The 17696-nt window shown below is 35.5% G+C and overlaps 1 protein-coding gene across 1 annotated transcript in view; it reads left to right on the top strand.

Moving 5' to 3' along the window:
* Positions 1-17696, top strand: part of TBC1D23 (TBC1 domain family member 23) — a 110441-nt gene that overhangs the window by 49018 nt on the left and 43727 nt on the right. Inside the window, 7 exon segments of the mRNA XM_007945787.2 lie at positions 1407-1533; positions 3102-3207; positions 4725-4929; positions 9871-9994; positions 14741-14865; positions 14953-14999; positions 15750-15853. Of these exon segments, the coding sequence (XP_007943978.2) occupies positions 1407-1533; positions 3102-3207; positions 4725-4929; positions 9871-9994; positions 14741-14865; positions 14953-14999; positions 15750-15853 (838 nt within the window).

Raw genomic sequence — 17696 nt, 5'->3', positions numbered from 1 at the left:
TCAATGATGGGCTCAAACATAGCAACGATAGTGAGAATGGGGAAGGACCCGGTAGTGTTTCTTTCTGTTGTATTTAGGGTTACTATGAGTTGGAACTTATTCCATGGCAGATTGCTATGAGTTGGAACTTACTTGATGGCATCTAACAACAGTGGGATACTCTGTCTTTCAGATTTTGCAGATGTTTGAAATTGTTGGCTGGGTTAGGGATTTTTTCATTTGTACAGTTTGTTTATTGTTGGTATATCAAAATTATAAACACTGAAACCTCAGCTTTTGAGAATTCTTAAGAAATTAGTTATTTTAAGTGATTATTTTCTGGTTAAGCAACAATTTATACCTTGGCCTTTTTTTTTAATAGAATTATTTTAGCTGTATGCAGATGAAAATAATGCAATTTTAGCTTTTTTATTCCTTGTTTTTGAATGCTTACTGTAAGCCAGGTACCACTATAGGCACTATAATCTGTTTTAATTTATAATGTGTATTAATTTATTTTGTGTATTTATGTACTAAATAGTCCCAGATTGCAGTGCTTTGAATTCTTGGCTGAATTTTATGGTTTCTCCTTCTTGCTACTTAACTATCCAGCATAATGTTAAGAACTCATAAAATGTTTCAAATGATACTCAGCACATAGGTTGTTGTGTTGTTGTTATGTGCCGTTGAGTCGGACGCGACTCATAGTGACCCCTCCTTGGGTTGCTGAGGCAGTATCACTACGGAAGTAGATTGTCCAACCTTCTTCCAAGGAGTGGCTGGTGGGTTTGAATCACTAACCTTCTGGTTAGCAGTCAAGTGCCTTAGGCACTATGCTACCAGAGCTCCCAACACATAGGTAGTGCTGTATAAAGTATTAGTCATTACTGCTGTAAATACTAGTATTACTGTGACTTCACGATGCTATAGCCTACTTTCCTTTGTCTTTTGTTTTTAAAGTTCTCTAGCCTTGGAAAACGGACAACCCAACTTGTTAGAACTAAATCTAAAATAAGGGGGGAAAAAAAAGACTATATGAAACACAAGGTCCTCTTCCAAGAAAATAAAATATATGAATACTGTTTATGCATTGGCAGTGCATTTTGGCTGCTGAGAACCTTTTTTTTTTTTCTTAAGACATAGACTTTAACTGTTGTTTTTGTTGTTATGTGCTGTCATGTCAGACCCGACACATAGTGACCCCTCTTTGGGTTTCTGAGGCGGTATCACCATGGAAGTAGATTGCCCAACCTTCCTTCTGAGGAGTGGCTGGTGGGTTTGAACCGCCAGACTTGGGGTTAGCAGTCAAGTGCCTTAGGCACTACGCCACCTAGAGCTCCCTTTAGACTTTAGATTTTAACAAGCCATGTTTATAAATAAATAAATCTTGAATAACAAAAAAATACAAAGTTTATCTTAGTAAACAGGACTTGTTTTTTTAGGGAAAAAGACCTTGAAGAAGCCTTGGAAGCAGGAGGCTGTGATCTTGAAACTTTAAGAAATATAATTCAAGGGAGACCACTGCCTGCTGCTCTGAGGGCCAAAGTTTGGAAGGTAACTGGAACCTAAAATGTGTAAAATATAATCACAATTAAAAAGAAAGTTTTATTACAAGCTAATTTAGTTGTTGTTGTTGTCGTTGTTATGTGCCATCGAGTCAGACCCTACTCATAGTGACCCCTCTTTGGGGTTTCGAGGTGGTATCACTATGGAAGTAGATTGCCCAGTCTTCCTTCCAAGGAGTGGCTGATGGGTTTGAACTGCCAAAACTTAGTTGCAGAAGACTTTATTATCTTATGAGTATACCACATCTACAAAATGTGTCCAAAAAAAAAAAAGCAACTTACAAAAATGTGTGTTTTTGTGGTATTTGGTATGTTTAACGATAGTGGTTTAAGTTTTGGAAAGTAACGTTTTCTTTCATAGCCATTACTTAGTAGTGGTGAGGGAAAATGCACCCCCCAGTGAGTAAAATAGAATATATGTAGGAATGATCTCAACTGTGTGTTAAAAAAAATATATATATATATATATATGGGATGCCTTTGAGCATTGGGACTATGGAAGATTTTCCTTTGCTTTATCTTCTTCTTTTCAAACATTATCCAATGAATATGTATTATTATTTCATAAAATTTAGATTAAGATTTCTCTTTATGATTGCAAAGGAAATACATATCTTTGTGAAAACATGTGAGCACAAAGAATAAAATAATCATCTGTCATCTGCCAGCTACAGGTAAAGCACATTGGAACATCTTGGCATATATCCATTAATTTTTTTCCCCTGTGCATATATATATTAACAGAAATGGAATTATAACCAGATAGCAACATTTTCTGAACTTTATGTTATAGAAATTTAAAACACAAAAGTAGAGAGAATTGTGTAATGAGCCCCATTACCCATCACCCTGCTTTAACTGTTACCAACATTTTGGCTAATGTACTTCCCCACCACACTCACTGGATTATTTTAAACCAAATTCCTGGTAGTATGTTTCATCTGAAATACTGTAGTATGAAAGTTTAAAAGAGAAAATAAACTCTTAAAATAATCATAACACCATTAAACATTTTTAAGAAGTTAATAATTCCTTAGTATCATCAGTTTATTTCCTTGGTTGTCTCATACATGTATTTTTACAAAAGATTTGTTTAAATCAGAATCCCATACATTGCATTTAATTGATATGTCTCTTAAGATTCTTTTAATCATCATAATGTTTGTAATATGTTTTTTGAAAAATTATATCATGAACATTTTATTCTGTATAATTTTTAATTGTACATGGTATATGTGTGCTTTCCTACATATTATATAGTGTCTATATTTTTTAAAAGAGCAGAAATAATATCTGTTTAAATACATTTGCATGTTTTGTGTAATTCTATTATGGATCAGAAGTAGTAAAATGAATATGGAAGGATTTAAAATGATTCTTTTGGCTCATGTGATATAATTAAGAGCTCAGTTTTTGGTGGGTTATACATATATTACTTTCTAGTCTTTGAAGTATGTATTTGTTATCCCTAAATTCAGGCCTTTCCATTATTACAGCATATTTTCCAATACTGAGAAATGACATAAGAAACTAGTGGCTTTTTTATATTTCTTCCAGATTGCTCTCAATGTTGCAGGAAAAGGTGATAGTTTAGCATCATGGGATGGTATTTTAGACCTGCTAGAACAGAACTCTGTTCATAATGATTGCCAAGAACTTATTGGTAAGTTTAATAATTGTTTCAAACTGTGAAAAATTTTGAAAATATTAATTTTGAGATTGGGGAGTAACAATTAACTGGTTATAATTTGCAATATTGAATTTGTAAAGGGCTTATAAATAGTTTTAGGACTTTGTTTTTGAAATTCTTATGGCATACCATCTAATAACTTCAAAAGAGAGCCCAAGTTTTACTGTATCTTTTGCATTATATGTTTGACTCTTGATTTACATTTACAGTTCTGTGGCAGTCTTAATCTTGATTTTGAATAATTTAAGAGGTGTGTGATTATATACAGTCCTCAAAAGGGTAGTATTCCAAAAGTTTGTCTGTAAATTAGAGCTCTTGATTTGCTATAGAAAAACAGTTGTGTATCATAGATGAATAGTTTCCAACAACTCCTTAAAACAAAAAAACCAAAACCAAGCACACTTCCATTGAGTTGGATCTGACTCATAGTGACCCCTTCTTGGGTTTCCGAGGCGGTATCACTATGGAAGTAGATTACCCAACCTTCCTTCCGAGGAGTGGCTGGTGGATTTGAACTGCCAGACTTCTGATTAGCAGTCCAGTGCCTTACACACTATGCCACCAGAGCTTCTGAAAGCCTCTGTCAATTCACAGTATTGATTAAATTAGTTTATATTTCTCTTTTTAGTTCATTTACTACCCATTGGTATTTTTCTTTCCTCTTTCCATCATAATTTAGTTAGACTATTGGTTAAATAGGCTTTTGTATATTAACCATAACAGAAACGTTGCCAGTGTCGGCAAAGGAAAGGGAATTTGGTGAAGGAGAACAAATCTCTTTCTCCTTGCCAAAACCGTGGTGGCAACTGCCTGTCATGGTGTAGATGGTAATCTTATTGTTTAGAAAATACTTTTTGCTTCCCAGGAATATGAGTTGTGCCTGTCTTTGCCTACCTCTCTACTTTGACTGGCCATTCTTTTGTTTAACATATATATGACTCCAAACCAAACTCACTGCCATCCAGTTGATTTTGACTCATAGCAACTCCTTTGGGTTTCTGAGGCAGTAAATCTTTACAGGAATAGATTGCCCAGTTTTCCTTCTGTATAGTGGCTGGTAAGTTTGAACTACCAGCTTTCTGGTTAGCAGTCAAATGCTTTAGGCACTACACCACCACATAGCTCATGTCTTATTAAATGAAGTTCTAATAGTAAATACTGAATATTTAGGAGCCTTCCATCCCTTTCCCTTGTCTCACTGGGAACTATATAAGAAAACACAGACTTAGATGAAACTTATTATTAATTTTCTTTAAGCAACTCTCTTGCTTATGATTTAAAACAAGAATATTCTGACAGAGCTTTGAGAGTTTTTTCCCTTGGTTTCAATGTTTAGTGAAATAAGTGTAAAGAATATGTGCTTTCATGGAGCTTTAATTTCCCTTTGTCATACTCTAAATGCAATAACATAGTATTGTTATAAGTGTAATGCCCAATAACTAAACCTCTAAAAGGCTCTTGTTAACTTTACTTTGACACTTATTTTCTAGACCAGCTTTCAGTGCCAGAGGAGACATCAGCAGCATTACTTTTGGATATTGAATCTGTAATTACCTTTTATTGTAAATCACGTAACATTAAATATAACACGTCCCTTAGCTGGATACATCTACTCAAGCCATTGGTGCATCTTCAACTGCCACGCAGCGACTTATACAACTGCTTTTATGCAATCATGAATAAGTACATTCCCAGGTAAAATATGATTTAGTTATTATATAGTTTTTAAAGGAGAATAGGTCTAGTTGCTTTGGCTAAAGTTATTGGGTTTACTTTGGAGGTAAGGTATTCAAATATTTATTAAGTTATTTGGATGATAATAATTAATGGACTTAATTTTTGTGATTATAAACATTTTTTAAAGGATTCTTTAGTTTAGAATTTATGCATCTAAGGTTTATATATGCAGCATAACCCTTCAAGTTTATTCATTTGGTATCCCTATTTTAATTTCTTTACTTGGAAAATAAAACTAACATCACAGTTTATGAGTAAAGAGTAAAAACTTTTGGAACTCTACTTTATGCAAGGTGCTGGGGTTACAGCTTAGAATGTAATCCTAGAATTGCAGGCATTGACCAAGTAACTAAAAATGTACTGAATGTTGGGAAGGTGAAATATAGAATAAATCAACTTGATGGCAGTTGTTTTTGTTTTTTGGATGGAAATTTATAATGAGGGCCTAATTTATGATGCTTAAGTTAAAACCAGGCAGATGTATATAGGTGGTTGTGATGGTAGTGGGGAGAGAGGCAATCATTAGACTGGAAAGAATTCGTGTAGTTCCTAGTGCTTAGGGAGGCATAAAAATCACAATTTTAGAGCTAAAAGAAACTTCAGATAATCCAGACCAGTGGCTTGGCGCACATGAGAATGATTGGGGGAGCTTTTAAAAATCCTGATGCCTATTTGCATACCTAACTAATTAAGTCAAGAACTCTTGGGACTGGGACCCAGGCTTCAGTATTTATTCAGATCTTCCCACTTGATTCCAGAGTGCAGCCAAGATGAAGAACTGCTATTTTGGACCTTGATAGTTAAATGCCTACCATTTTTGACTACTTTCTATGTGACACACTATGACAGGTATAAGTGCTTTGTATATTTTCTCATTTAAACAGGTGCCTTTATAAAGTAAATTTACAACTAGGGAAGCCAAGGTAAAGAAAGAAAGATATTAAGCATTTTAATTTAATTTCTAAGATTTTAATTTAATCCTTGTCTAGGATTTTAATCTGATACGTAGTTGAGTCAGAATTTGAACCTAAATTTGGATGAACATCTAATGCTTAGTTAATGTAGTTCTCTATTCTGGTTGCTTGTTAGAATCAACTAAAGAACTTTTCATTGTATTTTCTGTTTTATAACAACAGCTTTATCAAGATGTAATTTACATATCATGGAATTTACTCTTACTATTTTTTACAATTCAGTTGGACAACCATCATCACAACTTTAGAACATTTTTATCACCCAGAAACAAACCCCATACACATTAGTAGTCACTCCCCGTTTCTCCTCAGAATATTCATCCTTAAAACCAAAAAGCCAAACCCATTGCCATCAGGTTGAGACTACCACTAGTCTACTTTAGGTCTCTATGGATTTGTCTGTTTTGGATATTTCATGTAAATAGACTCATTTGACTGCCTTCTTTCACTTAGCATGTTTTCAAGGTTCATCCATGTTGCAGCATGTATCAGTACTTCATTCTTTTTTATTGTTGGATAATATTCTATTGTTTGGCTATACCATGTATTATTTATCCATTCTTCAGTTGATGAATGTTTGGGTGTTTTTCACTTTTTTAGAGATGCTGTTATGAACATCTGTGCACATGTTTTTGTGTGGGCATGTATTTTCATTTCTCTTGGATCAGTATTAGGAATAGAATTGCTAGATCATATGGAAGTTCTGTTAAACCCTTTGAGGAATTGCCAGACTTTTCCATAGTGACTGTGTCATTTTGCATTCCCATTAACACATCCTCATTCAAAACTTATCTTTTTCATTATAGCCATCCTAATGGGTATGAAGTGATATCTCATTGTGGTTTTGATTTGCATTTCTTTGATGGCTAATGATGTTGAGCATCTTTTTTAGTGTTTATTGGCAATTTTTATGTCATTTTTGGAGAAATGTCTATCCACCTAAAACCTAAAGAACTTCTAAAGCATACTGGTCCCTGGAGTTTTAAATATAAATAGATAGAGTCTAGGCATAAGTATTTTTAAAAAGCTCCTCAGGTGATTTTGATGTGCACCAGGGATGGGAATCTCTCTGCTACTAGGAAGCAATATTCCTTCCTGTAAGAAAAACCCTACTGAGAGATACTAGAAGAAAAGGCTATGGTCATGGCACAGACAAAACTGGAATCCATATTTAGGAGTCATTTTGTTATATTTTAGCTCTTCTCATGGCTGCCCTACAGCAACAGAGCTAACAATAGCAAGGGATATTGCATCCTTTTCTCTAGAGAATGTTGATAGTGGTGGTTGGGAGTATGAGGGAAGGGACTTTACACTGTGCTATATAATACATGGTCTTGTCTGGGTCCTCTAGTTCCTATTTCTATAAGTTCCACATGTAACAGCGGCCCAGCCATGATCAGCGTTTATATCCCTCGATGGAACATGTAACCCACAAGATGCTACTAGAAGAACACTATGATGATAATGTATCATCTTATTGGACAGATTCAGACATAAAATGGGTAGAATTCTGTCAATCACAATGCCTTGGAATAGAGAGAAACTGTGGTACACAACAATTTAATGAATAGATGCTGTTGTAATAACCTGTTCCCAGATATAAACTCCTTTTTCAAAAAACGAACTAGACAGTTGTTCGTGCAGTTTGTGCACCTACCCACTATCTGTTTCTGTGTTCTGCCTTACCATTCATTCTATTACAATTGTATTATATAATAGGGAAAGTATTCAAACTAAGGAGAAGGTATTCTTGCCAAAGGAAAACCAGTTCTGTCCCTGGGGACCTGAATTGCCAGCCTGGAGCCTTTTCTACAAAACAGCTCTGCCATCTGCAGTATCAAAAGGTGGCAACTTGAGGGTTATACGAAATCCTTGCAGTGACTTCAGATCTTAGATTTGTATAATTTTTTTTCTTATTCCCACTTGAATAGCATTTGAAAGCATTCCTTATCAATGCTTTCATTTTAAAACCATGACATTCATTTCATTAATTCTTTACATGAAAAATTTTACCTTTTGTTTTTATAGTTTGCTTTTTTTGAAGTATATACCTCTGCCAAAATATCACTTATTGAAATATCAGATTATGTATATGATTGGACAGTATGGAAGAATGTCTTATGTCCAGTTTCTCAGTACCAGTCTTAAGTCATCACTTCTAGCTATGTGACCTTTAGTGAGCTACTTGATCTCAGCTAAGCCTCGGTTTTCTCATCTGTAAAATGAAGATAAAAGTATATTTTATAGGCTTGTTTATAAAGATAAAATAACTCTTTAAAGTGACTGGCACATAGTATTCCCTCAATAGATAACAGAGTTTTATTATGATGACCTTTGAGCTATTTTAATTTTTTGCTGATTGATTAGACACATTCCTGCCTCATTCCCTTGTGACTACTAGAATACATCTCTGTACAAAAGCTGACTGTGATAAAGTTTGCAATTGTGACTGAGGAACTGGTGAATCCTCCTGGTCCAAATGAAGATGAGTTCATTGTCACCATGTCCCCATTTTAACACTGTATTTTAACCATCCAAACTCTAGAAGTAAGTTTGCTTGCAATATTGATTTTTTTTTCCCCAAAGAAGTGGTTAAAAAGTTAACTGTATTTTCCCAGTATCCAGTGAGGTCATAATTACCAAAAATCTAACATCTTTTAAGAGTTTTTTTTTTTTTTTTTAAATAAAATAACTCAGTTAAAATCAGAGGTATGACAAATACGGAGACAATATAATACATTAATGTGAATATAATAGCTCCTATAGGCACAAAACATTTTCTAAAAGTGCTACTTTGTGGAAGTTAAAAGAAGGCTTCTGAGTTCAAGGTCAGGGACTGAGAACGAGAAAGAGGAAGGAGCTATGTTTCCTGAGGGGTATGCCTAGTATGTAGACTAGGTCTGGACCTGCTCCAAGGGATTGTCCTCTTTGGGTTCAACTGCTTGGGTACCTGGGTGTGGGGAGGTACCATTGAGACCAGAGCTGAGTGTGCCTTCCATGACCCTGGGAAAAGGAGTCTTCTTAAAGCTGAGTAGGCAGAGAGACTCCTTAAGATAGTGACTAGAAATTGCAGAGACTCCATGGCCTGGAATGCTTCTCTTTGTTGTTGTTGTTATGTGCTGTCGAATGCTTCTCTAGGCCTTTTATAATTATTTCTACATTTGAAAATAAAGTCTCTGGCAGTAAAATGTGGTATTTTTTTTTAAGACATTGTGATGATAAAAATGGTGGAGTATGTGTTTGGTACTTTTACTTTAAAATAGTGTTCACAGTCAACTTTCTTATTTACTTTCACAGTAAACCTTTGAAATAAGACAGTTATTCATTAAGATAAGTGATTGCAAAGTTTGGCATCAGTGGATGAGCACAGTGTTTGGGACCTCCTGGAATTCACTCTGGTATCTAGTCTACTTTGCCAACTTCTAAGGTTCTGGGTCTGCTATTTGGAAATGTTGATCTGTGGCCATTTCAGACTTGTGTGTTTATTTGAAATACATTCCTAATTGAGTACATTAACTGTGGTGCTAACCTGAAGCCTTTCCAGAAGTTGCCTTTTCTTTGTCAGGAAAGAAGAGATCTGAACTTTTAAGACTCTCCAGATCTCCCTTTGAGGTTCCAAAGTTACCTAAATGCCTGAGTGGTCCTGTTGTTTTTAGTGATCCATGTAGCCCTCTCACTTGAGTGCTGCTTGGGTTCACCAGGAGGGAAGCCCCCTAGAGTGCTGTAGATCTCTTGTTTCAAATGAAGTATATCAAAGATGTTAGTAAGAGTGTCCTGCCTGGTTATATCAAGTAGACTTGCTGAGGCTGCTGTGCCTCAAGTGTATGGGAAGTAGGGCGTAGAAGTGGGTATTGCTGGAGTTGGTTACTAATGTGATAATTTGTGACATATTAATGCAAAAATGCTTGCTTCTCTTGTCTTCTAGGGATTGTTCCTTGAAGGGGAGACCATTTCATCTCTTCCGATTACTCATCCAATACCATGAGCCTGAGCTTTGTTCTTTTCTTGATACAAAGAAAATTACTCCAGACTCCTATGCGCTCAACTGGGTAATAAAGTGAAAGTAGGAACATTTAATGAAAAATAGATTTCTATAACACTATGTTGTTGTGGTTGTTGTTATGTGCCTTCAAGTCGGACCTGACTCATAGAGACCCCTCCTTGGGTTTCTGAGGCAGAATCACTACGGAAGTAGATTGCCCAATCTTCCTTCTGAGGAGTTGGGTGGTGGGTTTGAACCACCAACCTTCTGGTTAGCAATCAAGTGCCTTAGGCACTACGCTACCAGAGCTCCTCTATAACACTATAATTAGGTATTTTTTTTCCCCGTCTCAAAAAAGAAAAAAAGTACTAAATTATAAATCATTACTACTTAAATCACAGAAGTGAATTTATTGGCATTTCAGAATACCATTTTTTATCGTTCATTTAATGTTAGTTCCGATTATGTTGATACGAAAGTTAGCCTTTTGCTGTTACATGTATCTATAAGTATAGATGCATGTTTGTGTGCATGTGCGCATGTGGTTTTTATTGTTGTTAAGGGCCATCGAGTCAGCTCTGACTCTAGTGACTCTGTGTGTAATAGAATGAAACACTGCCTGGTTCTGTGCCATCCTCACAATCCTTTCTGTGCTTGAGCCCATTATTGGCAGCCAATGTGTACAGTGTTTCACAGCTGTTCATAAAGTTTTATAGTAATATACCAGACAGTGTTTCACTGTTACAAAGTTTTCATGGCCAGTGTTTTTCAGAAGTAGATGGCTAGCCCCATCCTTCTTTCCAGTCTCTCTCAGTCTAGAAGCTCTGCTGAAACCTGTCCACTATGGGTGACCCTGCTGGTATTTGATATACTGATGACATAGCCTCCAGCCTCACAGCAACACACAAGCTCCACAGTACAACAAACTGACAGACAAAATGGTGGTGGTGGGTGTGTGTGTGTGTGAATATATATATCAATTCAGTTTAAAACTGTGTGACTATTTGTTGATGGCATGAATAAGAATTCATGTAGAATCATGTGAGAAATGATTTAAGAATATATAAATGGTTAATGTAAAAATACAAAGTATATCCCACTGCTCTGTCATTTATACTTGCATTTTCAACAGAAAGATTTTTTATTCTAGGTCAGTGGTTTTCAATCCTTTTGGTCTCAGAACCCCTTACACTCTTAAAAAAGTATTGAGGATTCAATGTTTATAAGGGCTATATTGATGTTTACTGTATTAGAAATAAAAACTAAAAAATTTTAAATGTCCATTTATTCATTTAAAAATAATAATAAACTTATTATATGTTAACATAAATAACCTACTTTTATGGAAAATGACTATTTTTTGCAAACAATAAGCAGAATGGTGGCATCATTTTATATTTTTGTAAATTTTTTTAACATTTGGCTAAACTTCAACTGGTTTTGGATCAGAGGCAGATGGATTGTCATATCTGCTTATGACATATGTCATACAGCCTTTGGAAATTCTTTTCTTCACTTATGAGAGAATGAGAATGAAAAATAAAATCTAAGTACTGTTATAAAAATAGTGTTGACATCATGAGCCTCCTCCCTTCCCCAGTAAAAATAATCTTAGGGACTTACAAGAGTCCTCAGATAAAATTTTGAGAACTGCTAACTAGAAGGTTCACCAGCCACTCCTCAGAAGGAAGACTCGGCAATCTACTTTTGTAGAGATACCGCCTCAGAGACCCAAGGAGGAGTCACTGTGAGTTGGAACCAACTTGATGGCAATGAGTTTGGGTTTTTTTTTTTTTTTTTTTTTTTATATTCTAGGTTAACTTGAAGTTGGTTCCAAAGCAATGATTGGATGCTGGAAGAACATATATTCAAAAATTAAAAATACTCCTTGATTATATCTCACCTAATGTGCCTTTCGGGGGAATCCTTTTCTGATACTTACTAGCTGTGTAATTTAAAACAAATAACTTTGCCTCTGAACTTCAGTTTCCTCATCTGTAGAATGGAAATAATAATACCTGTCTCAGAGGATGATGGAATGAGTTAGCAATTTGTAATTTGGAAAAAAAAAAATGTTACAGTCAAATCGATTCTGACTCATGGCAGCTCCCTGCATGTCAGAATAGAACTGTGCTCCATAGGGTTTTCAACGGCTGATTCTCTAGACGTAGATCATCAGGCCTGTCTTCCTAGGCATCTCTGGATGGACTCCATTCTTCAACCGTTTGGTTAGCAGCCAAGTGTGTTAACCTTTTGTACCACCAGGGAGTCCACAAATGGTAATTAGAGAATGCTAACTGGAGCTCTGGTATCATAGTGGCTAAGACACTTGCCTGCTAACCAGACGGCTGGTGGTTCAAACCCACCAGCCACTCCTCGGAAGGAAGGTTGGGCAATCCTACTTCCGTAGTGATATTGCCTCGGAAACCCAAGGAGGGGTCGCTATGAGTCGGGTTTGACTTGATGGCACATAAAACAACAACAACAACTGGTTTCAATTCTGGGCACATTAAATCTCAAGCCTAAGGGGACTTCCCTCTGGGGTATAATCTTGTAACTTTTAAAAATAATCTATAAAATTGTAGTATCTTTGAGATTTATATGTTGCCATTAAATCTACTTACATACATTAAAGTTAAAAACTATTTCTCCTATGCATTCTAGTACTGGTCACATCATTTGCTCTGCCTAGGAAATACCGTTTCTGTTGTCAGAACTCTGAAGTAGTACTCAATGCTGGTAGCAAGAGGTTTTGACTGAGTATTTAAACAACTGGTTTCTCTTAAACTGATGTTCCTAAAAGTTTATTCTTGCTACCAGTATATATCTGTCAAATGGATCTTTGTTTGTTTTTTAAATCATGAGCTAAACAACTGAAATCACTTCCTGAACACTGAGAACCCCTAACTGTGAGCAATGCAGTGACATCTTTAGTTAAAGTGAGTGTAAGAATCGTCATATATTACTATTTTTATTTGTATGTGCGTCTTCCAATCTGTATTTATAATAGTATTTTTCAAAACAACAACAACAAAATTAGTAGCATTATGTACTTTAAAAACTTTAAGGTCAAGTATTATGGTGATTTATGGGTTGTGGAGTCTTTTTTTCTAGACCCAGCACCACTACTCATTAGCTCTGTGAGCTTGGGAAGGTTATTTAATCCTAGTCTATTTCCTTACTTGTAAAATAGGGAAGAAATTGACCACTTTGCAGACCTGTTGTGAGAATTAAAGTAAGAACTAATAAAAGACACGTGAAAGTGGTTAGTACCTAACGCAAAATATACACTAAGTGTGTTCCCATTAGTTCTCTTTAGCCATTAGAATTGTTTTAAGTTGAAACCTCTAGATGAGTCGTCTCTGTCTAATGGAAGTTGAATGATCTAAAAATACCACTGAATTCATGCAATTAAACAACAGTGGGATTCGAAAGAAACTTACAAATTAACCACTGTTTTATTTGAAATACAGACCCATAGAGCTCCTGAAACCTGTTGAGGGATATGAATGCTATCTCATCTGTTACAAATGATATATAAATAAGCTTTGGGAACAATTCTCATTTTTATAGTCATTCAAATTTATAAGACTCTCTTAAATTACTGTGTTTGATGCACACATTTACCTTGTAAATTGAATACTGTGGTAATACGATAATAATTACGCTATTACCCTTTATAAAGCTCTATGGGTAATTATGCTAATTATGTAATGACAAATGTGTACTAGTTATATTAGATACTTTAGGTTAATTATCACTTCGCAACAGTGGCAGAAGATGAGTAGTAGTATTCCTTTTTATTTATTTTAATTTTTTTATTGTAAAAGCTTGTTTTACATTCAACATTACATGTACATTTAGTTTCACTCCCCATTTACCATGTCCATCCCTAACCCAGTCTCCTCCCCTCCCTACCCTGTAACCCTCCCCCTGTGCCCCTCATATTTATGCACCCCTGTTTGTCCTGCATTTCCTTAATTTGAATGTTAGTCCTCTGGTGTCCCATGAGCTATTGCTCTAAGGGATATATTACCATAGAGTGAGTGGGTGCGTCATCCTGGGTTGAGTGGTCTGCATGTACATCTTGTTAACTATTGGGCTGAGAGCCAGCTCCTGGGGGTATGTTTTATTGTCGGTTCAGAATGTATTCCAGCGTCATCATGTTGGGGTTCTCATAAGATTTCATCTGACCAGTAATTCTGGTCATTATTGAATTTTTGGATTTTGTTCCACATTTTTCCTCTCACTCTATCCAGGATCTCCAGATTTGATCCTTTCCTGAGTGGTTGGCATTAGTAGCCATGCACCATCTAGTTCTTCTGGTCTTGAGGTCTGTCGTATCCTAGGGCTGATTGCTTCCAAATGCCCTTTTTTTTTTTTTTTCCCACTCTTCTTCGTTTCCAACACTAGGAGACTGTTAGCTGCATCTTATCTTAGATGGCCACTTGAAAGCTTTAAGACACCAGTCGCTGCTCACCAGTGTAGGATGCGGAACAAGGCTTTTATGTATTTTGTTGTGCCAACTGAGTCTGGTGCCCCCCCGTAATATGGTCCTGAGACGGTATTTATTTTTTAATAGAAATGGAAGCTTAAAGAGGTTAAGTGACAGGTCTTATGTTACATAGCTACAGAGCTAGTAAGTGGCTGTGTTGTCCCTTGAATCTCCTTTTTCTGCCTTTGGATTAAATATGTGAAAATTAAGGTACACATTAAATATAAATAAAGATAATTTGATGTAATGTTACTTGTGCATTTAATACTTTAAAAGTACCATATGGTTTATAGCTCTCATTTCATTTCCTGATTTCAGCTTGGAAGCCTTTTTGGATGTTACTGTTCCATTGAAGTCACTCAGGCAATATGGGATGGATATCTACAACAAGCAGATCCATTCTTTATTTATTTCTTAATGTTAATAATCCTTGTTAATGCAAAGTGAGTATCAAGTTGATTAGATTTTTTTCCTCTTTTCTCAGTGATTTCTTAATATTTAACTCAAATTCATTTTATTCACTTTTACAGAGAAGTTATTTTAGCACAAGAGTCAGACAGCAAAGAAGAAATTATCCGTAAGTATCATTTAATGTAGAGAGAACACTTTAAGTCACTTAATCTCTAAAATTCAGTTTCCTCGTCTATACATTTAAGAGATTAGTTTAAAAGAGCTCTGATGTTCTACTTAGCTCTAAAATTTTATAAAAACACTCTATAGGTACAGACCTATTTTCCCCGAATTCACTGTCATTGTTCATTTCTTTGTGTTTTTTCCACTCTTCCATTTCTTTCCATATTTATTTCTTTGGTTTCAGTGTTAAACCCTCGTCTCCCCCCTCTCTGCTCTTCCTTAATTTACTTCTCAATACTCAGTATATATGTTAGCTCCCTTGTAAAACATTGGTTCTCCTTTGGGTTCCTCCCACCTTAGTCCCTATACAGAAATAGTATTTTTATGTTTCTTACACAAGACAAATAATCATGTTAGAAATGCTTTTATAGCTATTTTTGATTTCTAGGGATCTAGCACTTAATATATGTTTATTGAATAAATAAACCACAGTATTCTGATCAAGCCTACTGAATTTGATTTGATTACTTGACATTATTATTCCCTAACAGCATAATCTCATTAACAGTTTTAGCTCCTGTAGGGAAATCCACTTCTTTCCCAAGCAGCTTTAGAAACATCACTGTTAAAATTCCATTTATATAGTATTCATTATGCTGAAGATATTTCAGCTTTGGTCATCAGTGAAGCTCATTAGTATATTCTTTACTGAGCAGTTTTTAAAATGTTGTCATATCTTATAATTATATTTCAGAGTTCTTGGAAAACACTCCATCCAGTTTGAATCTAGAAGATATAGAAGACCTTTTCTCTCTGGCTCAGTATTATTGCAGTAAAACACCAGCTTCATTTAGGAAGGTATAAGAAAGAAATAACCAAATATTCATTGCTTCATATTTTGTATATTATTTTATTGTTTACTTTGTATCCACTTCATTTGTAATAAGTTGTCATTCTTTTCTGTCCTTGTATGTGTTGCAGTTTTTTGTGCTCTTGTCAGTGTGAATATTCTCCCTAGTGGAGGAACAGATCAGTTATAAAAGATAGAAAGTAAATATACTAGGAGCTATCCCACCCATGTTCCAAACACTAGTTATTTCTGATCATGAGAAAATGTGAGATATTTCCCAAATTAATGCTTTCTTTACTTTAAAAATTGTATGGTGAAAAACCAATAGAAGATGTATGCCCTCCTTTATTTGGAAGTCAGCCTTGTGAAACTTTAGTGATACAAAGTTGTCATAACAGTTAAAAGGGTCACTTAGCCCCATAGAGACATAGACTCTTCCTAGACCAGACAGGCATTTTTAAGACAGGATATCAGATTACAAGTAAAGTGGTATAAGCTCCTAGAAAGTAATACTCCCAAGAAGCAAAAGCTAATAGCAGAGCAGGGGATGGAAGCCACCATTCATAAAGCATACAGGTTGGTCTGTTATTTCTGGTGCCCCAGAGAGCTTTACTGTCTTTTCTTTAAGAATTCTGCCATGATAATTGCTAGTTGGTAGCTATGTCACTGAAAGGTCAACATAAGATTCAGTTATACTCATTATAACGTATTCCAAGAGGCAAGTAAGGAAACACTTTCAGTATTATTTCCAGTAAAATTACTTAGTTAAAAAAAGATTTGTTTTCTGCAGACTGACTTCAGCTGTTTTGATAAGGTTAGGGTAAGTGATGGTGAGATGGTGGTTTAGAATACTCTGTGAGAACTCTTACTCTGTTCTTTTTAGAAATAGGAAATTTACACTAGCACTTGTTAATTAGAAGAGGCTACACAGATCATTGTATCACATAAGTTATGCAATTCATTTCTGTACTTAATAATACATTAAATATGAAAGATAGTTTTTTAAAATTTTAAGTTTTAAATTTAAATTTAAGTTTTCAAATTTAATAGTTGATTATATATGATAAGGAGCCCTGGTAGTGCAGTGGTTGAAGTGTTTAGCTGCTAACTGAAAGTTTCGTGATTTGAACTCATCAGCCACTCTGTGGGAGAAAGATGGGGCAGTCTGTTTCCGTAAAGATTTACACCCTTGGAAACCCAATGGGGCAATTCTACTCTGTCCTATAGGGCCACTGTGAGTCAGAATTGACTTGATGGCAGCAAGTATGGATAACTATATATGATAGTATAGAAAATAGCTGTGTGGTTAGGTGTTGTCATGTCGGCTCCAACTCATAGCAACCCTATGTACAACAGAGAACAAAACATTTCCCAGGTCTGCACCAGCCTCACAATCCTTGCTATACTTGAGCCCGTCGTTGCAGCCACTGTATTAATTAAGAAGGCTTTCCTCGAAGACCTTCCCCTTTTTCGTTGACTCTCCACTTTACTGAGTATGATGTCCTTCTCCAGGGAATGTTCCCTTCTGACAACATGACCAAAGTCGCTGAGAAGTAGTCTGGCCATTCTTGCTTCCAAGGAGCATTCTGGCTGCACTTCTTCTAGTACATATTTGTTCATTCTTCTGGCAGTCCATGGTACTTACCATATTCTTTGCCAACACCACAAGTTAAAAGCATCAACTTTTCTTTGGTTTTCCTTATTTAGTGTGCAGCTTTCACATGCATATGAGGCAACTGAAAATACCATAGCTTGGGTTAGGTACACCTTAGTCTTCAAAGAGACACCTTTGCTCTTCTGCCCTTTAAAGAGGACTTTTGCAGCAGATTTGCCCAGTTCAATACATCATGT

This window comes from Orycteropus afer, unplaced genomic scaffold, assembly GCF_000298275.1.
Source record: "Orycteropus afer afer isolate SDZICR_OR568_19922 unplaced genomic scaffold, OryAfe1.0 scaffold00143, whole genome shotgun sequence".
NCBI lineage: Eukaryota > Metazoa > Chordata > Mammalia > Tubulidentata > Orycteropodidae > Orycteropus > Orycteropus afer.
Note: the sequence above shows the minus strand (reverse complement) of the source record. Positions and strands in the feature narration are given on the sequence as shown.